The sequence below is a fragment of the Lycorma delicatula genome, chromosome 6 (genome assembly GCF_047948215.1).
Source record: "Lycorma delicatula isolate Av1 chromosome 6, ASM4794821v1, whole genome shotgun sequence".
NCBI classification, from domain to species: Eukaryota; Metazoa; Arthropoda; class Insecta; order Hemiptera; family Fulgoridae; genus Lycorma; species Lycorma delicatula.
The window spans coordinates 163,621,296-163,647,264 of record NC_134460.1 but is presented as its reverse complement, the minus strand read 5'-3'; the positions used below and the strand labels follow the sequence as shown (position 1 = coordinate 163,647,264).

Below are 25,969 nucleotides of genomic sequence, written 5' to 3'. Positions count from 1 at the left end.
GTTTAAGTCATCCTGACTCACGCCCCTAACAACTACTGAAAGAGCTGCTGCCCTCTTTCAGGAATCATTCCTTAGTCTGGCTCTCAACAGATACTTCTTCGATATGGTTGCACCTTCGGTCCAGCTACTCTGTATCACTGAGCACTCAAGCCCCCTCACCAACGGCAAGGTCTTATGATTCATAGAGGAGGGCATTGAATCAACATGCATAAAACGTTATGGCCAGAATGATGACCGACTGTTGTTTATAGTTACAAAGAAACCGAAATCCATAACCAAACATCAAAGTTGATATTGTTGTACACCACCAGTGTTGCAAGAGAGAAATGATGGCGACTTTGATTTTTAAGTTTAACTAGAAGCAAGGAAAATTGCTTGTACATGAATATGAGAAGTAGCTAGAGACAAAATGAATATTTTAACCTTGTTCAATTCTGGTAATTGAATGAATACTCACTAACATAACATAAAATTATATAAAATGTCAAATTCAAATTCGAGAAGGTAAGAATTGATACAATAGCTACAAAGCACAAATATTCTCTGTTCATCAGATATGTTAAAAACTGTAATAATTAGTACTATTTAAATAAGCTTTGCTATGAATACTACTTTGACAAATATTGGAGGATTATAATCATAATATATATTAAGATGCCACCATATCACGATCTGATTGAGCTGATCTGGGTGAAAATACCCACAGATAAATACAGATAAAAATGTAAAATCAGCAAATTATAATAATAAAAGGGATGTTTTTAAATGAAAAAAAATGCAGCTGCCTCATTAATTCATGTTCTTTACATCTGTACTTATAAATGCCAGCTAAATGTTTATTATAATAAATGATTTTTTTTCTCATAAAATGATTTTATATTGTTTACATGTAAAGTTGTAGGCTAATTTCGCGACTCCCCCCTTTCATATCACCACAACCCACACCAGGTTGAGAAATGCTGAAATAGCTAACAGTAAAAGTAAAAGCAGTGACAATAGTACTAATTAAACCCAATAATCAGACAGTGATGATGTGGAAAGATAGATTAAGGTAAAAATCCTTATTATTTTTGTTAAAATAACAAAATTATACTATAAAACCAATAAATAAATGAAATTAAGCAAAAATATTTTAAAAATGTAATATATAAATATTATTAAGGCAGAAAATGTTCACCATACATTGTTTTGTATTAGGGCAGTCCAGAAAGTAACTTACATTTGTGCCTAGCGTGGAGATGGGTGGGGATAGAGCCGCCATCCTGGCGTCAAAACTATTCTACACTCAGTATGCATCAAGCTGTCATAACATGTGGACTGTGATTTCTGTACTTTGTTCATTGTGAATTATTGAAATGTACACTTCAATAAAAAATCCTGCGAGTTGTGAGGTGTGTTCTTCGATTAGGTTTTTACTGGCTAAAAACCTCAAACTGATTTAAATTCATCGACAACTTTGTGAGGTATACGGAGATGGAATAATGAATGAAGGTGGAGTGAGGCAGTGTTGCATTCAGTTTAAAAATGGTCGCACCAATGTTCATGATGAAAACCTCAGTGGTCAGACTAGCCTTGTGATTGATGAACTGACGATGAAAATCAACGATAAAATTCATGAAAATCACCGCATTATAATTTCAGAACTCTTGCTTCATTTCTCCCAAATTTCATGAAGTGTACTGCATGAAATTGTATTGGGAAAGCTTGGTTATCATAAGATGGGTGCCAAAAAATCTTAAGGTGGCAGATTTCTGCAGAGAAGGAATTGAAAAGCATGTGCATCGTCATGGTAAGTGCCTCAATTTAAATATTGACTATATAGAAAAATAGTTTAAGATTGTCCCTTTCAAATGTATATAATAAAATTTCTTTTTTTATTTCAAAACGTAAGTTACTTTCTGGATAACCCTCATATTTGTGTTAATATTCCTCACCTCCCTGCTGGTCCAGAAAATTCGTTGAGCTTTTTAGATTTTGACCAGTAATGCAATCCATTCAAGACATTGTAGATAAGTTAGCATTTCCATCTGTAAAGAGAATTGAACTTGAACTTTTAGAAGAAAGAGGCATTTACTCAATAGACACCTCAACCACTAAATAGTAAAAATAATCCCGAAACAGTCCCACAGGCAAGTGGGTGTGTTTAACCAAGTCACTGAGTTCAATAAAATAATCCCTGAAGTAGCTGAACCGGTTGATAATTGATGATTCACCCCTTAAGCTAGAAGCATTTTCATGGAAATTTTGTAGTTTGTGAAAAATTGTCGTGCCTACCTGGGATTGAAACTTGAAACCTTCTAGATGAAAGGCTGAGTCATACTGCTCTGCCACAAGTGAAAGCAACCAGAACCTAACTTATTTCCCCGTTAAAACACATATCAAAAGTAACAACAGTAATATTATTATTGTTGATAAAAGTATTAAGTGCATTGTTATAAATACTTTTATTTAAAAAAAACTTCATAGTTTTTTGTTTGATTTGACATAAAAATTAGCTCATAAAGAGTTTATGTATTGATACAATAATTATTTGCCTCCTTTATTTTATTCACTGTATTATTTGTGTGTTATCAGGTTAAAGGAAATACAAAGAAAACAAGATGAGATGAAATCTGAATTAAGAAAAGGAAAACGTGATGAAGGAGGACTTGTAAGTATTTTAAAAAACGTAATTTTAATGTGTAAACATGTAATTTTATTTAATTCTAATTGCATAAAAAAATACAAGATTTATCCAGAAAGTAAGTACCATTTCTGAATATCGCTGCAGCATTACGATCACAATTCTAGGCATGCGTGCTGAATCACCTGATTGACATGTTAGGAAGGAATCGATGCCATTCTTATTCAGATTTTTTATAGTCATACAGTTTTGTAGTGGGCAAGCTCTTTGTAAACGCCAAAATTCAACAATCATTATTGCCAGCTGCATTTAATTCTTATAAATAAAAATTAAAGACGTAACGTTCCTGTCAGGATTTGGTTTTAATATTGAATTACTAGTACCATGATTTGAGTTCATGAATTTTTTCTTTTTTTCTCATTTGTAAAGAGTTTAAGAAAAAAATGTTTGATACTTTTGAACCTTGCTTTTCTTACTTTCAATTGAATTTATAAACCGTTTATTAAGGCAAACTGTAACTAGTTTACCTTACTTTTCTAATGATAATCTCTCATGATGAAACAAATTGCTTTTTAATATTGATTCTGTCATGTCTAGCAGTAATTGAATTTTTGATTCCTTATTAAATAACTTGATAAGGACCAACTCTTCAATAAAAGATGTTTTTAGTGCTATAATTATAACTCCTTTACAGAAAGAGTAGATTGTTTTTCATTGAAACATATGTTTGTGTGTGCATGTATATGAAAATACAAAAAAAAAATTGATAAAATTATAAAGTTAAAAGGCAATTTGTCAAAATATTAAAAAAAGTTAATTTTCTGATAAAATTCAACAGTATATATATGTTAATATGATAAATTAATAAATAGTTTGTATAATATATGGTATTATACATTATATGTATAATATAATACATAAACAGTATTACATGTTATACTGTTTAATATGTAAATAGTATTAATAGTAATAAGTTTAAAAGTTTATCGCCTCTGCTGGGTTTTCCAGAATCTTAACTTGAGTTTTTGTCATTTTTATTAATTTTACTATAAAAATTATTATAATTGTTTTAATTTTGTATTCTTTTCCAGAAATCAAAATTATTAAAAAAACTGGAATCTAGCAGCAGTGTGAAAAATAAATAAAAATCAATAGAAAAATTATGTAGAAATCAATGTTTACGATTTGTTTTCTGACTTTATTATTATAGTAAAACAGAACAATAAGATATTCACTATGAATACTACTACTAAAACAATGTAACTAAAAAATATAAGTTCCATCATGGTGGTGCATTTACGCATTTGATTATGTATTTATTCTGCTGTAACAAATAACAATGGCTGTGATATGTGTGTGTGTGAAAGTGCATTTGTGTATTTATATTTATATAAATGTATTTATGTATAAAAAAATTTAAGATGCTTTTTTATATGCGTACATTGTTGTATGCTGTTTCAGTGCGATGTATTTTCATTACTGCAAATATGTTTATATTTTGAAAATATCAGAATTAAATAAAATATTGGTTAAACAATTACAGTTCTATTATTTATTTTCCTTATTTTTTGCAGTGTTATACATTCTTAACCGATTTACATTACAAAGATAAACATAATTAAGCTTAATTTGTACAGGCTGATGCATGGAAATATGAAATTTGCAACAACAAAAAATTATTGAATTAAAGGATAACGTACAATAAATATTTTTTAATGAAAAATATTATACATGTAATGCTATTAATAATGAATTACTTACTGGGATGTTGATATGTACAACGTTGGTTGTAGGAGGAGTGTAGTATACACTTATTATCACAAAAATAAATCATTAAACTGTCAGTTCAGAAGATGGAGGCCATATAGTAGTGTCACCATATCTTGAAATTATTCGATTGCCAAACAATCTGTAAAGCTGCCAAGGTATGTATTAATAGTTTCATTCTGTTGAAACCAATTATCTTCAATTTCAACTTGTGAAAATTTTGCAGTCTGCTTACTAAAAATCTTTCCACATATCATACTGATTTTATGTTATTATGATTGGAATATCCTCTTCATTTTCAAAAAAGTAAGGGCCTATGATATTATTTGGTGTTAGCATACCGTAATGTACAATTTTGGTGATATTTAATGAACATTGGTGGTAGGTGATGAAGATTTTTCCATACCTTTTAGTAGAATTTCTGTTTAGTACCCATTGAGATGGAATTGAGCCTTCTAACACCATATGTTATTGATGAAATCAGATCCTTGTTTATTTTTACCGATATTTGTTCACAGAATTATCAAAGCAACAATTGATCTCCGGGTGTAAGTTCTTGGACAATTTGTAAGGGTGGAAGTTCAGCTCTTGCAATATTCTCTATATGGCATAACTATAGAGATGATACATATTGGACTGCCTCGATATTCTCTGGTCTACAAGAAGTTTGTTTATCACCGGGTGGTTTCTTCATCTTAACCAAAACAGTTTTTGAAATTATGAACTCGTGTTTTAATTACAAGAAGAGATGGGATAGTACCCATGACATCCTACTGGTAATGATGCCAAAATCCCCTTTGTGAAAACCACTATTCACCATTCTTTTATAACAAAAACATTCAGCCCCACCCCATCATTGCACGATTACTAAACAGTAAGATGTTCCAAACAAGCCCACAGGCCTCGCAACACAATTTACAACATTTCTGATTTCCTTCCTCCATCCTGTGTTTTGTTTTTTTGTATTTTAGGATAGATTTAAAGTTTTTCAGTGCTCCATTTAAGATGAAAGTACTCCATATAAAATGAAACCTATCTATCAAATATCAGTAGATTGGTCAAAATCAGAGAGGTGAGCATTTTCAGATTCCAAATTTTCAAAAAAATAAACTTACATTTGAATATTAATTTTAATTTACAAAATAAGCACCAGATATGTCCTGAAATTATTTTAAAAATGACCAAGCAAAAAAGTTATTTTTTTTATAGTAATTGCATAAAATCTTGAATGTGGTACAAATATTAGTCATTTTGGGAATGGTTTTTAAGAAAAAAAAAAAATCATGTTTAGAATGTAAAACTAGAATAATTATTTAAAATATGTAATTATTAATCAAAGAGAATGGAGATTGAAATATAAAAACAAATCTCTAAAGATTTTTGTAAAAATCAATTTTGTTAAGCCGTACTTGGAGAGTTCTGATATAATTTTGATTTATTTCTCACCATAAGAGGCTAAGTATTTAAGTCAAACGTAACTTGTAAGTTGGTAAAATATTTATTTATCTTTATAGAAATTTAAAAAAAATAAATACTGAATTATAGGATCGTTCCAACGTTCCCGTAAATGACAGTGATGTTCCCCGAATGACGACAGCATTCTCTGAATGACAGTTATGATCAACAGTTAATGTGTTGTAATGTTAAATGGCACAAATAAATATCTCAGCAAAAGCAAATCTTATACTTAGGAGACGCTTTGGTCAATTGCACCATATAAATAAAACTAAGAGAGATCAAAGTTGACATCAGTATTTTAAAAATAGATTATTACACTTTTACACTTACAGTCTTAATAAACTACGATGCGTATAAATATTTTTTAAACATTTACTAAACAAACAAAATTCTTAAACGGGTAAGGAATTAAAAATTAAATAGGAATCAAAAAAGTGTTTACTTTTTCAAAATTTGTCTTCTTGAAAACAATAAAAATCACATTATCTTCTTTCTGCAATCAAGGGGTCGGAAAAATGTTCACTATTTGATCAAAAGCAATATACGAAACATCTTTTTGTTCAATTTTAAACATATTGGCCAAATTATGCTGACAACATAAAAAGGTGGACTTTTATATCACCATCTTCATCAACTGATGTGCTTGCAACTACACTGCAAAAAAAAATTGCATGATGCATTTTACATCGTTTATACTTGAATAAAAAAAAAATTATTTGTGGACATATTCCCAAAATGACTTTTTAAGTATACCTTGAGTTAAAAATATACAATTAACTAATTAAAGTGCTTAAAATACTTAGTGCACTAATAGTTATGAACAAAATGTGTGATTTGAAGGACGCTTTGTAAGGTTTAAATGTAATTTCACCATTAAATTCTTATCTCAAAGTGAATTCTTCACCTCTCTGATTTTGACCCAGATATACTTAAATAAAAAAGGCATTAGTAAGTTAATATCAGATTTTACATTTTAATTTCTATAATAGATGCTGAAAGTGGCCTTTCCTTACTAAGTACATTCTTCCAAAGTTTTTACTCTATTTCTTGCCCCTGTTTTCAGAATTTGTGAGTGGATATTTAATAGTTTCTTCGATATTGACCATCAGTTTTTCAAGTACTAATGGTTTGTTGCTGTAGGCTTATTCTTTAAGGTAACACCAAAAATAAATTTGGAGGCCTTGTTAGCCACAACCAATGATATGATCACCAAACAATTTGTTAGTGATAATAGTTGTTAATTTGCATAGCGATATTGTGTCATCATGTAACCAATATTGAACTTGCTCTTCCAAGATTGCAACGAATTGTAACAAAATATCATTCTGCATTATTGTCTACTCAAAGAAAATAGGATCAACAAATTTTTTTTATTGTAATATTGCACAGCAGAAGTTCTACAGGTGCAATAATTTTTCATGACACATGAGGATTTTCAACACTCCAAATCCTACAGTTTTGATGTTTACATAGGTGTCCAAATGGAATTATGCCTCATCAAAGAAAAATAGCTAGTTGATAACATGATTCCCCTCACACACAAATTGATGAAACTAATGACATGTACCCATTTTTCTTTGTCAGGATCAACAAATTTATGAAATGTTTGAATTCAATATGTTTGTGTGTATAATTATTCTGTCATCCATGATTGGTTGTTTTTTAGTAATTAATTTTACTGTTTAGTGACCAACTGATTTTTTTTTTGTGAGGCAGTTAATCAGTCGATTTCAATGACTGTCTGCATTCAACCACTGTTCTAAATCTTTTGTGTCCCTTATTATTTACAACCTCTGCAGCCTGTCTGAATTTAATCATTAACCCAACTGATTTATCTCAGTACTTTTGGGAAAAGATTCTGGCACTGCAATCACATACTAAGTACAACTCAATAATAAAAAAAAACATTCCTGTTGATAAAATTCATCTTTTCATTAACTGAGCAGCTTGATTGCTTTCTGAAAATAGTTTACTACATTGCAGCAACCCAGATGTTGGACAAGTCTATTTCAGTAAAACATAGGTGAGTGAAACAGCCAATTCATATTTTTGAGAAGGCTGATTGATGGGTAGTGTTTTTTTTTTGTGGGATATTGTAGGAACTACAATATTTTTTTATATAGGATAAGGAAGAACTACAGAAGAAGAGGTGACAGGTGGAAAAAGGCTTATTTAGATAAGACATAATTCTTTCTTTTACTGTTTAGCCTCCAGGAATTACCGTTCAGTTATTACTTCCTAAGATGATATGTATGGGTGTAAATGAAGTGGTCTTGTACACTTGACGATTCCTGAGATGTGTGGTTAATTGAAACCCAACCACCAAAGAACACTGGTATTCACGATCTAGTATTCAAATCGGTATAAAAGTAACTGTCTTTACTAGGACTTGAACACTGGAACTCTCGACTTCCAAATCAACTGATTTGGGAAGACTCATTCACCACTAGACCAATCCAGTGGGTTGGATGAAACATACTAGTCATTCAAAAGTTCCTCATGACCAAATGACTATGATACTTGATAAATATGATCCTTTAGATAGTGTGCTGCAATGTTTCAGAAAAGTATGTTTATGATGATCTAATAAAGCACCCCACAGAAGAAACAACATGAGAAAAACGAATTGCCCAAAGAGTAGCTTGATTACACCAGGTAGCAGACAATTTGTGGACAATCCGTCAGGAAATCAAGATATTTTTATTCGATGGAAACAGCTCACTACTGATGAATGATTCATGTCGGTCAGCTTAAAATATATGCTGAAAAAAAATTCTTTTCCTCCAGAAATGAAAAATCCACAATTAAGAAATCCCAAGTCAATACATAAAACATAATTCAAAATACTACTACGTGGATTTTATAAATGTTATATTTGAATCGCTTTAAACATTTTTAAAAAGTATTTCAGGTGCAAGGTAGTACCTACAAATATAAAATTTTGCATTCAATTTTTTCAAATAATATCAAAATGAACTAGGATAAATTTAGAAAGCTATAAAAGATTTTATAAATCAATGGCAAAGCCAACTCATTCTTGAATAATTAAAATGCTGAGATCTGGCATTGTAATTTAAAAAATTAACCATAAATTATTTTACCGAACAATCTCCAAGAAGTTAAATTATTGAGACTTCTTTAGTTTCAGGCAAGGCTTAGACAGTGTAAATTGAACCCTCCTAATTTTTTGGTTACCAAAATACTAGTAATGTGTCTTCAATAAAAAGTTAAGTACAAATTTTTAAAATCCCTGATAGTAATTTGATATAAAAAAGGTACAGTATTTTTGAGTTCTACGTCTGTATACCTCATTGACACAATCAGGAATCGACTATGGCTGCTGTGTTGTTTATTCCTCGGCTCAAAAGAGCTGTCTAAAAGCCTTGGATGTCATACAAAACGCTGGAATTCAATATGTGACTGGAGCATTTTGCACCAGACCCATCAACAGCCTTATATGTGAATCAGGATTGTTTCCACTAAGTTTTCGAAGACATCCTGTTAATGCACTATGCTGTCAATGTCACATCATCATCACATTATGTAAATGAACCAGCGTTCACAAGACATCCTTTCCAAGAAGCTTACAACCGGCATTAGACCTATACCAGGCCAGCTGTAATTAGAGCTCAAGAATTGATGGACAAGTACAATATTGTGCTTCCCAGAATTGTTGAATCAACAGTGTGTGAATCACCACCGTGGCTACTTCTCATTGACCCTTTGTTAATTGGATTTAGTACCTTTTTAAGTAATGCAATTCTTGGGAAATAATTCATTGTTTTCAAGAGCTTGTGAACGAACATGACCAGGAGCTGGTTTTATACACAGATGGATCTAAGACAGCACATGTGGTTGGCAGTGCCTTCCATTGTGCAGTTATTAGTCATTCGTCAATAAACAGCTTGCCGGCTGTTTATACTGCGAAGTTAGTTGTATGCCATTTGGCAAGCTCTGAAGTATTATGAGCACTATCATGTAACATACTTTCTGATCTGCAGCGACTCAATTGGTATTCAAGCACTGCAGGATGCATGCTCAAAGACTACTTGGTGAAAGTGATACTTGCACTAATCCGAGTGCTAAGCAGGAAGGGGCAATAAGGCACACTGATGTGGATTCTACATTCCTAGAAGTGAGGCTGCAGATGACGCAGCTTGAGCGGTTACTGATGCGCCTGTCCCTGAAGAAATTCCCATCAGACCTGGTGATTTTAAGTATCATGTATCAGATGTGAATGACATAAGAGTTTGGAAAGGGGTAACAATGAAACTTAACGCCGTGAAGGTCTCTACTTGCAGGACCAATCCCTCTACGATCAAGAGGAGAGAACAAGGCTGTGAATATGACATACGAACCTAATGTCGACGTTAACTGACAGCCTTCAACCAGTTTGTGAGGAGTGTCAGGAACCACTGACGGTCAAACACTTACTGGAGGATTGCATCGTACATCGAGATCTATGTCGTCCATTTAAAATAGGAGGAATAATGAAAATTTTGAGAAACAAAGAATGTGCTGTTAGACCTGCTGTCTTTTCTTTATACAGCTGGTCTCTTCTACTGTATTTAAATTTAATTTTAGAAGGCACATCTTTAGAATATTTTCTATGTCCAGAGAAGATATTTAAATAGTCATTTCATTTTGTTTTGTACTGAATGGGACCTTTTACATCCTATGTGTTATCTTTTATTTATAATTCTTTTTTAAGAATTGACAAGGGCTAATGACCTTGGTAGTCGATGCGCGATAATTTTATATATATATATATATATATATATATATAAAATTATTATTTTAATTATTATTTTATATATATATATATATATAAAATAAAAAATAGGTAACCACAATAGTAATTTACCAATAATTACGAATTATTTTTTTTACTTTTTGAATTTAATAAGGTTAGATAGTTTTGGAATTTTTGAACATGAGGTAATCTTGCTTAAGCTAAAACATTGTAGCAAGCATATGAAATTTATGTGATGTTTTCTATTTCATATGCTAGAAATGTTTGGATGAAATCTTTTTTTTTTAATTATTTGTCAATATAAGCAAACACATTAACATAAGTAATTTTTCTAATATAATGAAAATATTTCAAAAGCCTTTCAACAAACATTGCGAGCAAGGGATGCTAATGACAGGAATTGTTTTTCTCATGGCAATGCACAATGATCTTAAGGTAATTTTGGCATCTGATTTTTATCTGCTGGTAAAACTGGCTGACTACTTAAAAACACTTCACAAGCTGCAGTCAAAGAATGGATACTAGTACTTTGAAGAGCTGATATACAAAATTCTTGATATTGGCAGTAGTGTTGTATAGCTGCCACAATTAATCTTAAAGCTTGGACGAAGATGGCTAGTACGATGCCTGTTACCCAAACTGAAAACATTCAGTTAAGTTTTCATGCGCAGAAGCAAATTGCTTTCTTGAAAATACAACTTATCATTTTATGTTACTGGATGGCATTATAAGTTATAATTCAGGAAATGAGTTGCTTTTCTTAGAATCGTTTAAGTTTACAGTGGGACAGACTATAAACAAATTTCACAAAATTCTTAACAGCTGGTGTGAAAAAGATAATATTAGCAGACGTCATAGGTTATTCAGGAAGTAACAAATAAATGCATCCAGTATCGGACAGCCATAAAAAAATTTATATTAGTCAAATGAAGGTGGAAAATAACTTAAAATGGACAGAAGAAATGTTAAATTCAAACCTTTCCGATAATTTCTGACAACACGTCCTATCACAATGCCATTTTAGAAAAAAATTGCAAATTTCCAAATCAAGAAAAGAAGATATGATAAACCGCTTGCAAAAACTTTCTTCCTCGATACTGAAATCATAGTTGTTAAAAACAAACAGGAAAAAAATACTGTAATAAGTGTTTGACAAACATTTTCAAAAGAAGGCAAGGCGTTCTCAAAATCCATATCACCCAGATTTAAATCCTATAGATTGTTTAATCAGACATTCAAGGATATGTAGAAAGTCATAACGTACTTTTGATATCAAAAATGTTCAAAAGCTATATTAAATAAAGTGGTCAACATGAATGAAAAAAGTTGAAGGTAAATTGTTATTAAGTTAAGAAAGGGAAGCTGAAAATATGCAACAAGCATTATTGATAATAATTGATTATTTTTATTACTCACTCAGTGGTTACTTTATAGATAGCCCTTGCTTATACAGGGGCCCCCATTTTTTCATTAAACACACACTTGTGAGAATAAAAGCTAAAGCCTGTTCAATTTAAAAACAAAGAATATTCAAAATAGTAGCTATACATGAGGCGATTATAATTTCAAAAAACTTGGTTCTACAATCCAAGATTAATACTACAATACATCTTACAGAGGTCCATTTGCTGTTAAAATAATTAAATAAATGTTATTGCTAAAAGGATAGTAGAATAATTCATATTGCAGCTGTTGCTGCTATAGCACCACGCATCAAGATTCATTGCACCAACTGTAAATAGTAATTTTTTTCATTTTTATTATTCAACCAGAGGTTAATTTATAAATAGCCCTTGAATTTAAAAATCGCTTTTTGTGCACTTACACCATAAGAAGATGTATACAAATTTTCATCACTTTATCTTCAGTATTTATATGGGCATTAATCCATCAGTCAGATCATGTTCTTTTATATATAGAAGATATTGTGCGTGTTACTACTACACAAACTCTGCATGTCAGCTGCATGGAATGCACATAATGTTTAACTATAACAAATTTTAATAAATCCGGCAATTTTGTTTTGTTAAGATGTTTTGGCTTGGGAGCATTTACAAACAAATGAAAAAAATGTTCATTTGGATTTTTTTATTGACAGTAAATAACTGTGCGGGATAGAAGATAAAAACAATACAAAAGCGGTAATCATTTAAGAAGTCTTATTTAATGTATACTCATAATAATAATAATAATAGTTTATAATGATCTGAATAATAATAATAGTAATCACACTTTATCCATATAATTTTATTATATATATATTTTTTTTATTTATTTATAATTATATATTTATATCACACTCATAAACTCATTACATTTAATATTAATGTTATATAAACAATCATAATTCACATACTCTCTCTCTTTCTCTCTTGCTCTCTTCACGCGCTTCATATGACACCATGTAAACATTTATCATGTTTCACATGACATAAACTAATATAGTTCATTTTGTAAAATCCATCCGACGCAATACATAATTACTGTAAAATAACACTCAATACTTCCTCTTCATTTCTTTATATTACATTTTGTTACAATAAAACTTGCACTTCACTTCACTACACTTCCTTACCTTGTCCGACTATAAATTCACACCAATTTGAAAATAAACTGTCTTTATTTATTTACCGATTTATACATATTAAACATTATTCATTATAATAATATATATAATGTATTTATATATAACATAGTAACTAATCGATCATTAATAACACACAATAATTAAAAAATAATCATAATTAATTAATAATAAAAATAGGTACTCAATGTAATAATTATGATAATAGGCTAACTAAGAATATCATATAATTTTTTTTTAATTTTATTATTTTTTTTTAATTTATAAATTATGCATTATGTAATTATTAGTCTTTTTTATTTTTATTTTTGTTAATAGTTGTCTCTGTTGACATTAAGGTTTATTTCCCTTCGTGACAATGACAACAAAACATGTCTTCCCGATATATTGTAAGTTTAAAACAAAAAGCACAAAAGAAATCACGTGCATGCATCTGACCCCTGATCACCCCCCACCCAAACTAAAAAGATCGGGTATATTTCATATAGGAAAATAAAAATAAAGCATATAAGTTATAAAACTACAAAAAGATTAGGTAGAACCCTGGTTAACCAGAATAATTCAAGTTGACCTCGATTACCGATTTATGAATGAATAATTATTTATTATCGATGTTTTTTAAAATATGAATACGTTGAAACATAGCATTTAATTAAAAAATAAGTAACCCTGGAATTTGGAAAGACTATAAATTATTTATATGTCTCAACAAAGACCCCGAGCTGCAAGATACAAATGCTCTTACGGTCTAACATTACAATTAGCTTTACTTGCTGTGGATCATCCCATCGATTAATGAGTTCCCTCAACGTACACCTTCCTCCTCTTCTTATCCTTGATCGCTTCTTTTCTGAACCCTGATGCAACAGTAATAATGCTACTAGTGAACATTTTTGAAAAGGGATTCTCAAATCTCTTATTCAAGGGTTGTACAAAAACCTAACTATTGGCAGAGTGCTGAATCAGATTAAATAGTTTCACGCTCCTAGAAAAAAGATCCTGCAGAAATTGTGAATGATATTACATCCTTTTAGAATTTATTTCCCTAAAACAATTTTTTTCCTCTTGGCAACATCAATATTAAGAGCGATGCAGTCTAATTTTAACATTTTATTACATTCATAATTTTAAATTTCAATGATTGCAAGTTTTTGTACTATACGAACAGAGCTGTCAAAAATCACAACAAAAAATTACAAATATAAAAACAATATAAAAAACTACTTTAATTACATCAGTCTATTTATTTATTATAATACAAAATATATAATACTGCAATATTTTACACCGTTCAAAATCATTTCAGTATTATTTTACAATCGTAATTAGTTTTCTGTCGGCATAACTTAACATTCATGTCAAATTAAAAATAAAATATAAATATATATTTAACGTTCCAGCCAAAAACTGATTTTGGATAAACAGAGTTCTACGATAAAAAATAAAGTATTTTCTGATAATAAAGCAAAACCCTGAAATAGTTAAGAAACCAGAAACCATTTTACCGATAAAATTAATATGAACCAAAAAAAAAGCAGTCTACAAAATGGATCAACAACGTAAACAAAACCGGAGGAGGAATGTTTTACACAAATAGGTTTAGATTAAAATACAAAGAATTATTAATACAAAGACAATACACAATTTTTTTCTACCCTGTCGATAGCGGTGAGCAACACACAACACATACAGAAGAAAAAAATAAAGGCTGAAATTTCAACACAAAAACAGCCCAAGGAAAAAATTCAGTCAACTCTCAATTATCCACTAACAGATTATACTGTTCCTTGTATTATTTTTGGTAACAAAGAAATGTTTGTAATAAAAAAAAACTTCACATAATAAATGTATGTTTGATTACAGTTTTTTAACCATTGTAGAACATCAAATGGTCAGTTAAAAAAAAAAAGGAAAAAGTGTGAAGTCAGAATTCAAGGACAACTATCATCAGCGGTCTTTGGAGAAGATAACTACAACTGAAGAAGATGATGATGCCATTATAGCATATTATAAAAGAAAAAAATCCTAGAAAACAAATAGAAGTGAAAATTAACTTTGCAATGTTGTAATTATTACATTTCGAACAAGCAAAGAAGCAGAAAATTCAAAAAAATAAATTAGTCTCAATTTGAATGAAAGGAAAACCCTGAATGCATTATACAAAATGGAAACCTTGAGTAAAATTTTAAATAAAAAAGGCAACATACAAGATGATATAAAGTTATAACTAAATATCTTTGTCTAAATTAAATCCAGATTTATGGAAGAAAATAGTTTACATATGACAATATTGTATACTGCATTACATAATGTAAATCTTAAAACACATCTATCTTTAAAAAAACCCCATTCTGATCCAGTAATAAAGAATAAAAATACAAATTTGTTAAAACAGTAAGAGCAATTTTGAAAATAAGTTTTATTATGTTAAGTAGGCTATATATACAGAAATGGAGATAATTAAAAACTGCTGCTTTTTATGCGGCAAGGGTAAATTGGGATGAACAAAGTCTGAATGAAAATTTGTGATAACTATGGAAAAAATAAAAAGACTTTCTGTTTACAAGCTCATGTTCCATGAAACTGTAAATCAAAAATTACGTGTGGAATCATTGTAGTATAGCTGCCCAGAAAAACTCTGGATCAATCCAAATAAAAACACAAACAGCTAACAGTATTACTGAAATAATGTGAATGAAAAAAGATACACGCTGAAGATCTAACTAAAACATTAAAAAAAGTACTTTGATATAAAAAAATACAGCCACTTTTTTACAGAAATATAAATTTAGAGTAAACAGTTTTTAAGAACATATTAAAAAATTGCATTTTAAATAATTTCATTGACACAATTTTACTTATTAGAGGGGTTCCAGGTTAAGTACAATCCACCACATCCTACGAGACCATTTTTTTTATTCCTTTTTCAGAATGGAATTTCATTTGGAGCTGGACATAAAAAACAAAATAAATATAAAACAAAATGTGAAGAGTAGTTATGAAAAATTCTTTTTCCAATAAAAGATAAATATTTTCATTTATATATTATTTTTATTACTATTTAAATCAAATTATATTTTTTAATTTCTACACAATTCTAATTTTTGTAAAAACTAGACGTAGATAAAAATTTACAGTTAGCTTTTATGAATTTACATAATTTTTAATATTTTTATAAACCGTTTGTATTCCTGCCAAATTTATTTATGAACTGTGGATAATTAGCAGTACATAGGCGCCACCCATTTTACTGTGGATAAGGGATTAGAACAATAAACAGAAATAATTTTTAAATCCCAACTGCATCAGCGACTGTGAGTTAACAAGACACGCATACAAAAACATGCACATGCACATATATGATGTGCAAAATTGAAAGCAATATAAAACATGATATATACTTCACTGCAACCATTTCTTTTCCTTTCATTAATTTTTTTTTTACATTAATCGACCTACAACTACTTACTTCTACAAATCATCATCAGTAGCAGTAGCAAAATCATTTACTATATTACACCACATTTTATTAACAAATTGTTAACTAAAATAATTAAAATAGAAATAATACAAAAACAACAGTAATATAATATAAAAAAATTATAATATAATTTATTAAATATATTTGTATTAATATTGCTATTACATGAATAACAATATACAACAACAATAATAATAATCATAATAATAATAATAACAACAATAAAGTCTATTTCTGGCACGCACATTATATATATTATATAAATATATTAAATAATACATTTTTTTTAATAACAATAATAATAACAAAACGTAATTAATAATTACAGAATAATAATCCAGTATAACTATAAGCAATACAAAATTAATAAAAAAAAAACAAAAAACAAAAAACTAACAATCAGTCATTTGAGAAAGCCCACAACAAAGCTGTACTTTTTATGAGATTCCTTCCCTACAAGAGATCAGATGTATTTTTCAAGAAATTAATGTATTTAAATGCATTTTGGTTAAGTTATATCAGCCGATCAGCTTAACGGTTTAAAACAATATTTGGCACAGATATGAGCTATAATTTCATAAATATCATGATGTGCTATATTTTCTTAACCGGGACCAGTACTTTTGGATAAAATAAGGAACTTCCAATTTAGGAAATGAAATTTGATCTTGGAGCAAACCCAATTATTATTACTGAAATCCACTTTGCTAAATTTTCATGGATACTATGGCTAATATTAAATGCTGTAAGACTAGATACCATATTCCTGACCGTGAACACCTCCAGGAAATTATTATAATGATTTCATCAGATCAAAATAATTTTCATTGAATATGTAGAATGAATTCTGATGTCAACTGGGTTTCTTCTTTGTAAACTACAATGAAGTAGAGTTCAAATAAAGTGGTCCTACATCTTTAAAGATTCTTCCTTATAGCCAACAAAAAAGATAAAAGATTCTTTATATTTGCGTAATACGGTAGAAATACTGAAAATCTATTTAAGTTGTTCTTCTATTTATATTACGAATCCCCAAAATAATCTGAACAAATGTAGTAATAATAGTAACCTTAATAAAAATGCACGACTAGTCTTTGTTTTTTCTGCTCTTTCTGTTAATTAATAATTACATAACTCAAAAGAAATACAGATATGACAATAATACAGTAACAACACACATCTCTTCCTACATTTTGTATCTGTCTCTTAAACTGTTATAAGGAACTGGACCTCAATCGGATTGATAATTCTTACCTGTGATCCTTACACTATGAAAATCATCTGATATAAAATTTTCTAACATTTAATGACAAAATAATTTTTAACAGATAATATTTTTCTATTTGTAATTTAAGGAAAAATGTTATCTAAGAAGTGCTTGTAGTATTATCAGAGTTTACATTGTTTATTCTCACTAAAAACTGAAACACAAGAGGAAGTCTTTTGCAAAGATAACACCAAAAAGGGGTTTCACAAACAACTGATTCGCTTAGCGATAAGAAAAAAACAAAACCGGGATAATAATGTACACCACACGATGTAAGTAATAATTATATGTGGTCTAGCGAGAGGTAAAAATTTGATGACTCCTCTTTACTTCATTTGATTAATATAACCGATAACTCATACTAATAATAATAAAAAAATTATAATTTCAAGTCTTAGTGATAACAATAACAATTATAATAATATGGGCATGAGGATGGGTGACAAGATGAACAGGTGTGGCTAAGGTAGTGGTTGCAGTTGCAGTGGGTGGCGGTGAACAGAGTGGCAGTCGTGTCATCAGTATTAAAGGTGATGGTGGTGTAATAGTAGTCGGCAGCTGTGACGACGAAACTGTTAATGGCGGCAGCGACAGCGGATGTATGACGGTGGATCACCAGCAAAATACAGATAATTCTCCACCGTGGTCACCGCTGTGACGCCAAGCAGTGACTGCCCGTGCCTTTAACTGTAACATTAACGATAAATGATACTTAACAAAAACCATAAAACCTACTGAGAAATAGTTAAAATATTCTTCTGAGCAATATAGTTAAAACATTACTAAAAATATATATATAACATACACTGTTACAAATATAAATAATTTAACTAGCAAAAAAAACTGCAAGAAAATAATGAAGAATACTTAAAACGTCAAAATACAAAAAATAATTAATGCCGCTTGATGATCAACTGCACTTAAAATCATTAGCAAAATTTAAATGTATAGAAACAAATGCAGAATGTGAAATAAAATCAGTATTAACAAAATGACTCTAAAATATATTTTATTAAAAGATTTTAAACTGCCAACACAAATAATCAATCTTCACATTTAATATAAAAACTATATATTTCAATATATCAGCGTGATCTGCAGGTACAAGTAAAAAATTCCAGCTACAGAAAATACTGTAAAGCTTGACTTATAAAAAAAAAACTATGTTTTAATGTACAATTAAGTTATTACTTAAAGAAACAATATGTTCCTTTATGGAAAATATTTCCAAAAGTATAAACAAAAAAAAGAATTTTCATATATGGAAAACAAAAAAAAAATAGTTAAGGAGAGACCACAAAAACAGAAGTTAGCCAAAGACAAAAACTCAAATAAAAATATAAAGAGAATAAAATAAAACAATACAAAAAATAAAGAAAACTTATAAATTTAAAATATGCAATAATTATATATCTATAACAAAAATTTTCAACCGTAATATTTTTTCAGCAACATAATTTGTATCTTTTCTTTGTTACTGAGTAAATTAGAAAATAGATTTACTAAATTGGAAAGTTATGCTTAAAAAAATGAAATTGTTTTTAAAATTCAACTCAAAGATTGAGAACAGAAGACATCTTTGCTAAAAATAACAGTTACTTATTCTTAAAAATAGCAATATTCACCTCTCTACCAAACCAGGCATGACATAACTGTTTTCGCATAACACAATATTTCAGCTTATTGCCAACTGTAACTAAACAACGTTCATGAATTTAGAGTACTAACAACAAAAAGCTTCAGAATCTGCTGAGCATTTTTAATCGTTTCTTGATAAATAAATAAATTGTTCATATCAAGAAGTGTGAATCATTTAAGTATAAATCGTTCGAACAAATAAATTGTTCGTGCACTGCACGCAGCAACCTAGCGAACCACCAATGGTCCGCTCTGCGCCAACAGCAGCTAAAATAAAAATGAGAGCACATACGATTAAACAAACCCACGCACCATCCTTTTTATGGGAAAGATACATACATACTCAGAATGTCTTAATAACATTTGAACTGTGAATTACTTTGTAGTTATTTCCCATATTTAAAATCTTTATCTTAACATTACTTCAAGTGTTATATATTAAATAATTAAATTGGACCTTCTTAATCACATCTATGTTTATCATACAATTAACTGTATTATTTCTGATAATCTATTATTATTATTCTATTATTGTAATATATAGATTATTCTGTAACAGAATAATCTATAATTATTATTATTGAACAGAATAAAAGATTTAATTTCATACCTCTTTTAAGCCTACTATTCAAAAATTAGAGGCCAAATTTGCAATTTCAAAAGACTGGACCATCACTAAGAAATTAGAACAGTGAAATCGGCTAAAAACATCAACAATCTATAGAAAAATTGTTCATGAAGCCTCATTTACATCATCCCAACACGCTCTTCTCAGTTGCATTTACTGTAGAGAAAGATTTTGAAACAAGATCTTTTGAAGTTTAAATTCGGCCAGTGCAAGAACCAGTTTAGTAATTTTATATTCCATTCAAATAAAAAAAAAGATATCTACTAAAACAATATGGAAGTAAATTTAAAACTATTATAAATTTCATCACAAAGTAAATGAAAAATTATCAATAAGAAATCAATCATGCTTCATTGTGTATAATTAATAATACCGCTAAACTCCTGAAAGATATTTCAAAAGCCTCCAATTTTAATATATAAAAAACTTAACAGAAACTACTGAACTGACTGATCTAAATTATAGTTGATATCAGCATGAAAATTACAGTTTTAATTCGCACGACAGGTACAGCACAGCAGTAAAATAAACAATGTACAATTATTACAATTACTTTCAATTTTTCACTATTTTTATAGATAAGAGATAATGATTGAAAAATATTATATTCTTTAAAAAACCCAAGTAAAGATCAGATATACTAAGTTCTATGACATCAGTAAGATCTTAAATCGAAGAAAAAGATTTCCCAAGAGGAATGAAATCTGAATGATTTAATTTAATTAAGAGTAGGTACCTGCTGCATCTTTTCAAAGTCTAGGCACGGTCTTTGGATGGCATGGGGTGTAGCGTGTCGATGCCTCTTGCGTGGTGAAGAGTCTTGACCGGTTGCATAATGAAACAATTTCGGCGGAGGGGAAAACGATCGACCTGGACGGTGAGCGCCGCGGGGCGGTGAGGTTCGGAATTGTACAGGTGTCGCCAAAAGACCTTGTACTTCCTCATCCGAACTACCTGAACTGAGATCATTGCGGCCCATCACAACACCAGACGTAAAACTGTGCTGAGACGATATACAACCGTCGCTACTGTTATCGACGCTGCCTCTCATGGGCCCAGGCCCGGCACTCGCACACGATGTCTCCAGTGTAACCTGAACAAAAAAAATCAAGAATCAAGTACAGCAGCTTCTAAGAAATAATGGTTTAAATCTTTATATTAAAGAACTGAACATTTTTTCAAAAAAGAAAGCAATTTTGACAATTAATTTCAAAATAAATATATTTTAATCTAATAATAGAATTTAATAACTGAAGATGTGGGATCCTGCTATCAGTTCTTGGAATTAATATGGTAAGATTACTTGATCTATTTACTGTGTTTTGGTGGTTTATATTTCATTTATATACAACTAGAGGCTTAAAAAAATTAATAATTGCAAAACATCTTTTGTATAAAATATTTCTTGACAAATGTGTTTATATTCTACCGAAGTCAAATATTGCCTGCAATCATAATTACGTAAACATCTACAGAAATAGCAAATCATCAATTTCTGGTACGAAATAAAAGGAAGCAAAAAAAACTTTAATTTCAGATTGTGAGATTTTTTGAGATTGCATTAATGTCTTTCTACTGAAAGACCTTAATCCGGTTCAGTTTCACAAGAAAGAATCATGAAGAATTCCTGTGTTGAATAAATATACAATCAACAGTTGTTGAAAGATGAAGTTGACACAATATTTAGGAACTTTTATAGTCGATAAATGTCAGCAATTACTAGATAGACAAAATGTTTGTAGGTGATTTTAAAAATCAATCCTTTTCATAACTTGTTGATAAGGTTTTTGAAGATGTAAAACAACAAACCTGGATGATTTATGAAGAAGAGTATCTTTAAAACCAGAGAACAAACATTGTACAATTTTATTTTAAAATCTTTCACTAATTAGAACTCTGAACATATCACAGGCATTTTAACATAAAAATATGCACCAGTAGAAATGACTTACATTATTGCTTAGTTTGTAATTTTCCTCATTTTGGTAGACTATATTCTATCTAAATATATACAAAAGAATGATACACAAGAATATATAAGTAAGATACATATATAAAGAATATAAATAAAGAATACAAAAAAATATAAATAAGATTCACACGAATATAAATAAAATTTACAACAGATTGATCTTACCTGTGACCATTTGCGCTTCTCTGGCAGTGTGCTGGCAGATCTGCTGCGTGCTATCGATGCAGTATTACTAGTATCTAAATGGTGATTATGTCTTTGTTGCCTCATGGCAACTGCTGCTGCTGCTAACTGGGTACTCGTTTGGTTCTGTTGTTGTGGCTGCTGCTGTTGCGTTTGTGTAGTACAACAACTGCTATTTATCACTTCCAGTTCTTCTTCTGAACTGTGGTGGTCATAATTCAAATCCGAATCGCTCGGTAACGCAGAGTCTATAAAATATGGCGAGACTGTTCCCGCCGTTGCATGATGCTGATGTAACCCTGAGCTAGCACCTGCTCCTGCACACATATCAACTTCCGTTTCACTGCTATCCATGCCTACAAACAATCAGAATAATAATCCATATATTAGTTAATAATTAAGCTAGTAGACAATGTTCATGTTTTAAAAAATAATAAAATCGCATTTAAAACCATATTACCATATAAAGGGGCTAAATTAGCAGAATAACTTCCAAATAAGTATAGAACCTTTAAGGAATTATAAATTATTTAAAAAATAATTACAGACAGTCAATTTCTAACAAATTCTCAATTAATAAATTTATTTTTTACACAGGTAATGGTACAATAATAAAAAAAGAGATTATGAAATTTGAGAAAAGGAAATAAGTAATAAAGGTAAGAGAACACAGGAGGATACCAGAAATGGAAGAAGAACTTTTGGCAATACAATTGCAAATGTGAGATAAAGACATCAAACGCAGAGTGGTGCACAATCAAGGAGAACTTTAAAAAACTGTTGTGTCAAAAACAGAAATAAGAATCAGAAATAAAATTCTCTGAGTTTAACATTTGCTAAGTAACAGAATATGGATAACACAACAACCAGAAAGGAAAAGAACAAGGCCTCTGAAATGTGATATATAACTGTTAAGGATATTTTGATAATTAACATGTGTTAATTACCAACAACAAGTGTCAAGTATTACAGCAATATACACGAATAAATTTTACTTTCCTGTCTAGAGGGCACAATAGCAGAGCTATAGCTCTAGAAGGGAAAATATTGGTAGTCAGTCCAATTTAGGAATATGCGATTTTCACCAGATCTTGAAATTTTGACACCTAAGGAACCCAAAAAATCTAATGGAAATTTTCTAGATGTTAATGTTTGTATGTACATGTGTTCACTGTGTGCCTCTAACTCACCTTATATCTTCAGAACCACTGAACCGATTTTGACCAAACTTGATCAATTACTTTTATATATGGGACATTGATGCCATTAAATTTTCAACTTAAAAAGGTCAAGCGGTAAAGCTGTAGAGCAAGGTCACCCCAGTACCTTAAGATTTCAGCTAATTAGGGGCATATTTTTCTTAGACAATTTGTTAACAATATTTGCAAAAAATGACACCCCCATCCCAAAAAATGCTCTGAACTACTGATATATTGTGTGTCACAGTTGAATGATAAAAAAAATAAATGAATAATATTTAAAATGTAAAAAAGTAACTCAGTGTGGCTGGAAGTTGAACTTGATAGCCCGGTTGACTTGGTACCTGGTGCGTTAAGCCACACAACTACACCAGTCTGCTAATCATACAAGCGAAATTTGTTCTATGAAAGTTGTGAAATCACATTAGTTTAGTTGGAGCCAACTGTCGCCGTGTGTTTTTGTCATTTCATCACCATAAAGGTCTGAAATTGACAAATAATGAAGGTACAATTGTATTCCTTTTTATTAGATGGTTCTTAAAAATTGTATCTTAAATGCGCCTGTGGTTCCCTGATTATATTCTTGTGCTATATTTTTATAAAAACTTTCCAATAAATTAAGTTTATGTGTACATAAAAAACAAAAATTTTCCACCAACTATGAAAAATTGATGATAATATTTATAACCAAAATTATTTATTCTACAATATACTTCATTGAAAAATTAATTCATTTATTGACACACTTTTCTATAATCGCCACTAATAATAATTTAATTTTCCCCCTCTTAATTTAGGGGTTCCTCCCTTCAGATAAAGATTGTAGCAAAGCTGGAAATATAGTGTTTTTTTGTTTTTTTTACAATCAAGACAACTACGTTATTAAATAAATTAAATATACAACTTATTCTGTTGTCCATTTATTTATTTTTCTTTTTGCAATTATGAATTAATTCATTAATTCACCACAAAATCTTCTGAAATTTTTACATAGGAATATGGAAACTGAATATTGTGGCCTAAGAAAAATGGCATGCATGATTGGGATTTGTACTCGGGATCTCCCCCAGATGAAAGGCCAAAATATTATTCCTCCACCATGGAGATCAATAATAAAAATTGATAATGTACAATCTTTGCTACGTTATAATAAAATCCATCTTTACTGAACCAAACAGTATTATTTTCTTATAATGCGACTCAATGCTTAGATTGCAAGAAAAGGCTTTATTTTGCTTCTGTTGCAATTTTTTAAAAATTACTGAAAAACTCTTCCCATCACTCTATTTAAAATACAATTAAAATATTTTCTTTGTAGAAAAATATTGCTGTCAAATAATGTTTAATAATATTTTTTTTTAAGAAACCCAAAATTTTCTGTTACTTGCTCAATGAGTACAATACTCAAAATAATTTTCAGCAACATCTGAATTATAAAAAATAACAAAATTATTTACAAATAATATCTTCATGTATAATTAATGTATTTACCTTAACATTATTACTAGAGTTTGTATTTAATTAATACGAACATTAATCGCAGTAATATTTTATCTTATAATTTATGTTTTTATATCAATAGTTTATCTTATAATGACATGCTCTACTTCTTTATTTATTCAGAGTAAATTACATGTGTATACATTATAATTTATAAAAGGGTAAGTAAGTGTTTTTCTGAACTTGTCCACCTCCTCCTACTTTACAACTTTAATAGATAAAATTAAAATAAAATAGAATATTTAATTAAAACTATGACCTTATTTCCAAACTTACAGCTAAGATAAATCAATATTTTTCTATTCAGTTGCACTGACTTTTGATTTTATCCCTATTTCTCCTGTTTTTCAGTACTTTTTTAACCTTTACTCATTTCTTTTAGTATTTCTTTTTTGTTAATTTTTTTTCATTTTTTCTGCCGTAACTGATTTAATCTCAAATAACTGAAAATCTTCCTCAGAAACTTGAGTAGAGTAAATTTTAGAATACATATTTTTAATACATATTTTAGAATACAAATTATTTCAACTTAATATAATCCCAAACATTAACATTACTAAGATTAAAAATACAGTAAAATCTCCAACTATTTCCACCCAAACTTTCATTAATTACTTTAAAAATTCACACGACGACTCCAAAAGTTGATTCTAAATAAATTTAAAATGCAATAACTGCATATTTTTGCAGATGTACATAGGACAAGAAACAGTACCCAAAAAATTTAAAAAAGCTAATGAATGTTTAATCAAATATATTAATAAAATATTATTTTTAAGATCACAGTTCTAACAGACCTCAATCAGTCACGACTACTTATTACTGATAACAGTTCAAATTTCAACAATGCTATTCACAGGATGTTTTTCCTTCTGAGGAATATAGAAATAAGTCCTGTATATGAACAGATTTTAAA

General features: G+C 29.6%; 3 protein-coding genes across 8 annotated transcripts in view; 1 reads left to right on the top strand and 2 right to left on the bottom strand.

The window, feature by feature from the left end:
• Positions 1-4,160, top strand: part of capu (formin protein cappuccino) — a 92,119-nt gene extending 87,959 nt beyond the window's left edge. For all 6 annotated transcript variants that reach the window (XM_075369013.1, XM_075369015.1, XM_075369012.1 and 3 more), the window contains 2 exons: positions 2,575-2,650; positions 3,715-4,160. In XM_075369013.1, coding sequence (XP_075225128.1) covers positions 2,575-2,650; positions 3,715-3,768 — 130 coding nt within the window. In that variant the 3' untranslated portion in view covers positions 3,769-4,160. The remainder of the gene's footprint in view (positions 1-2,574; positions 2,651-3,714) is intronic.
• Positions 1-4,449, bottom strand: part of Gpa2 (Glycoprotein hormone alpha 2) — a 179,520-nt gene extending 175,071 nt beyond the window's left edge. Inside the window, exon 1 of the mRNA XM_075369860.1 lies at positions 4,385-4,449. The gene's annotated coding sequence lies outside the window, so the exon portion shown is untranslated. The remainder of the gene's footprint in view (positions 1-4,384) is intronic.
• An 8,297-nt stretch (positions 4,450-12,746) lies between these two features.
• Reph (Regulator of eph expression) overlaps positions 12,747-25,969 on the bottom strand; it is a 33,394-nt gene continuing 20,171 nt past the window's right edge. Inside the window, exons 3-5 of the mRNA XM_075369010.1 lie at positions 22,337-22,710; positions 20,936-21,292; positions 12,747-18,620 (exon numbers count right to left, since the gene is read on the bottom strand). Coding sequence (XP_075225125.1) covers positions 18,546-18,620; positions 20,936-21,292; positions 22,337-22,710 — 806 coding nt within the window. The 3' untranslated portion in view covers positions 12,747-18,545. The remainder of the gene's footprint in view (positions 18,621-20,935; positions 21,293-22,336; positions 22,711-25,969) is intronic.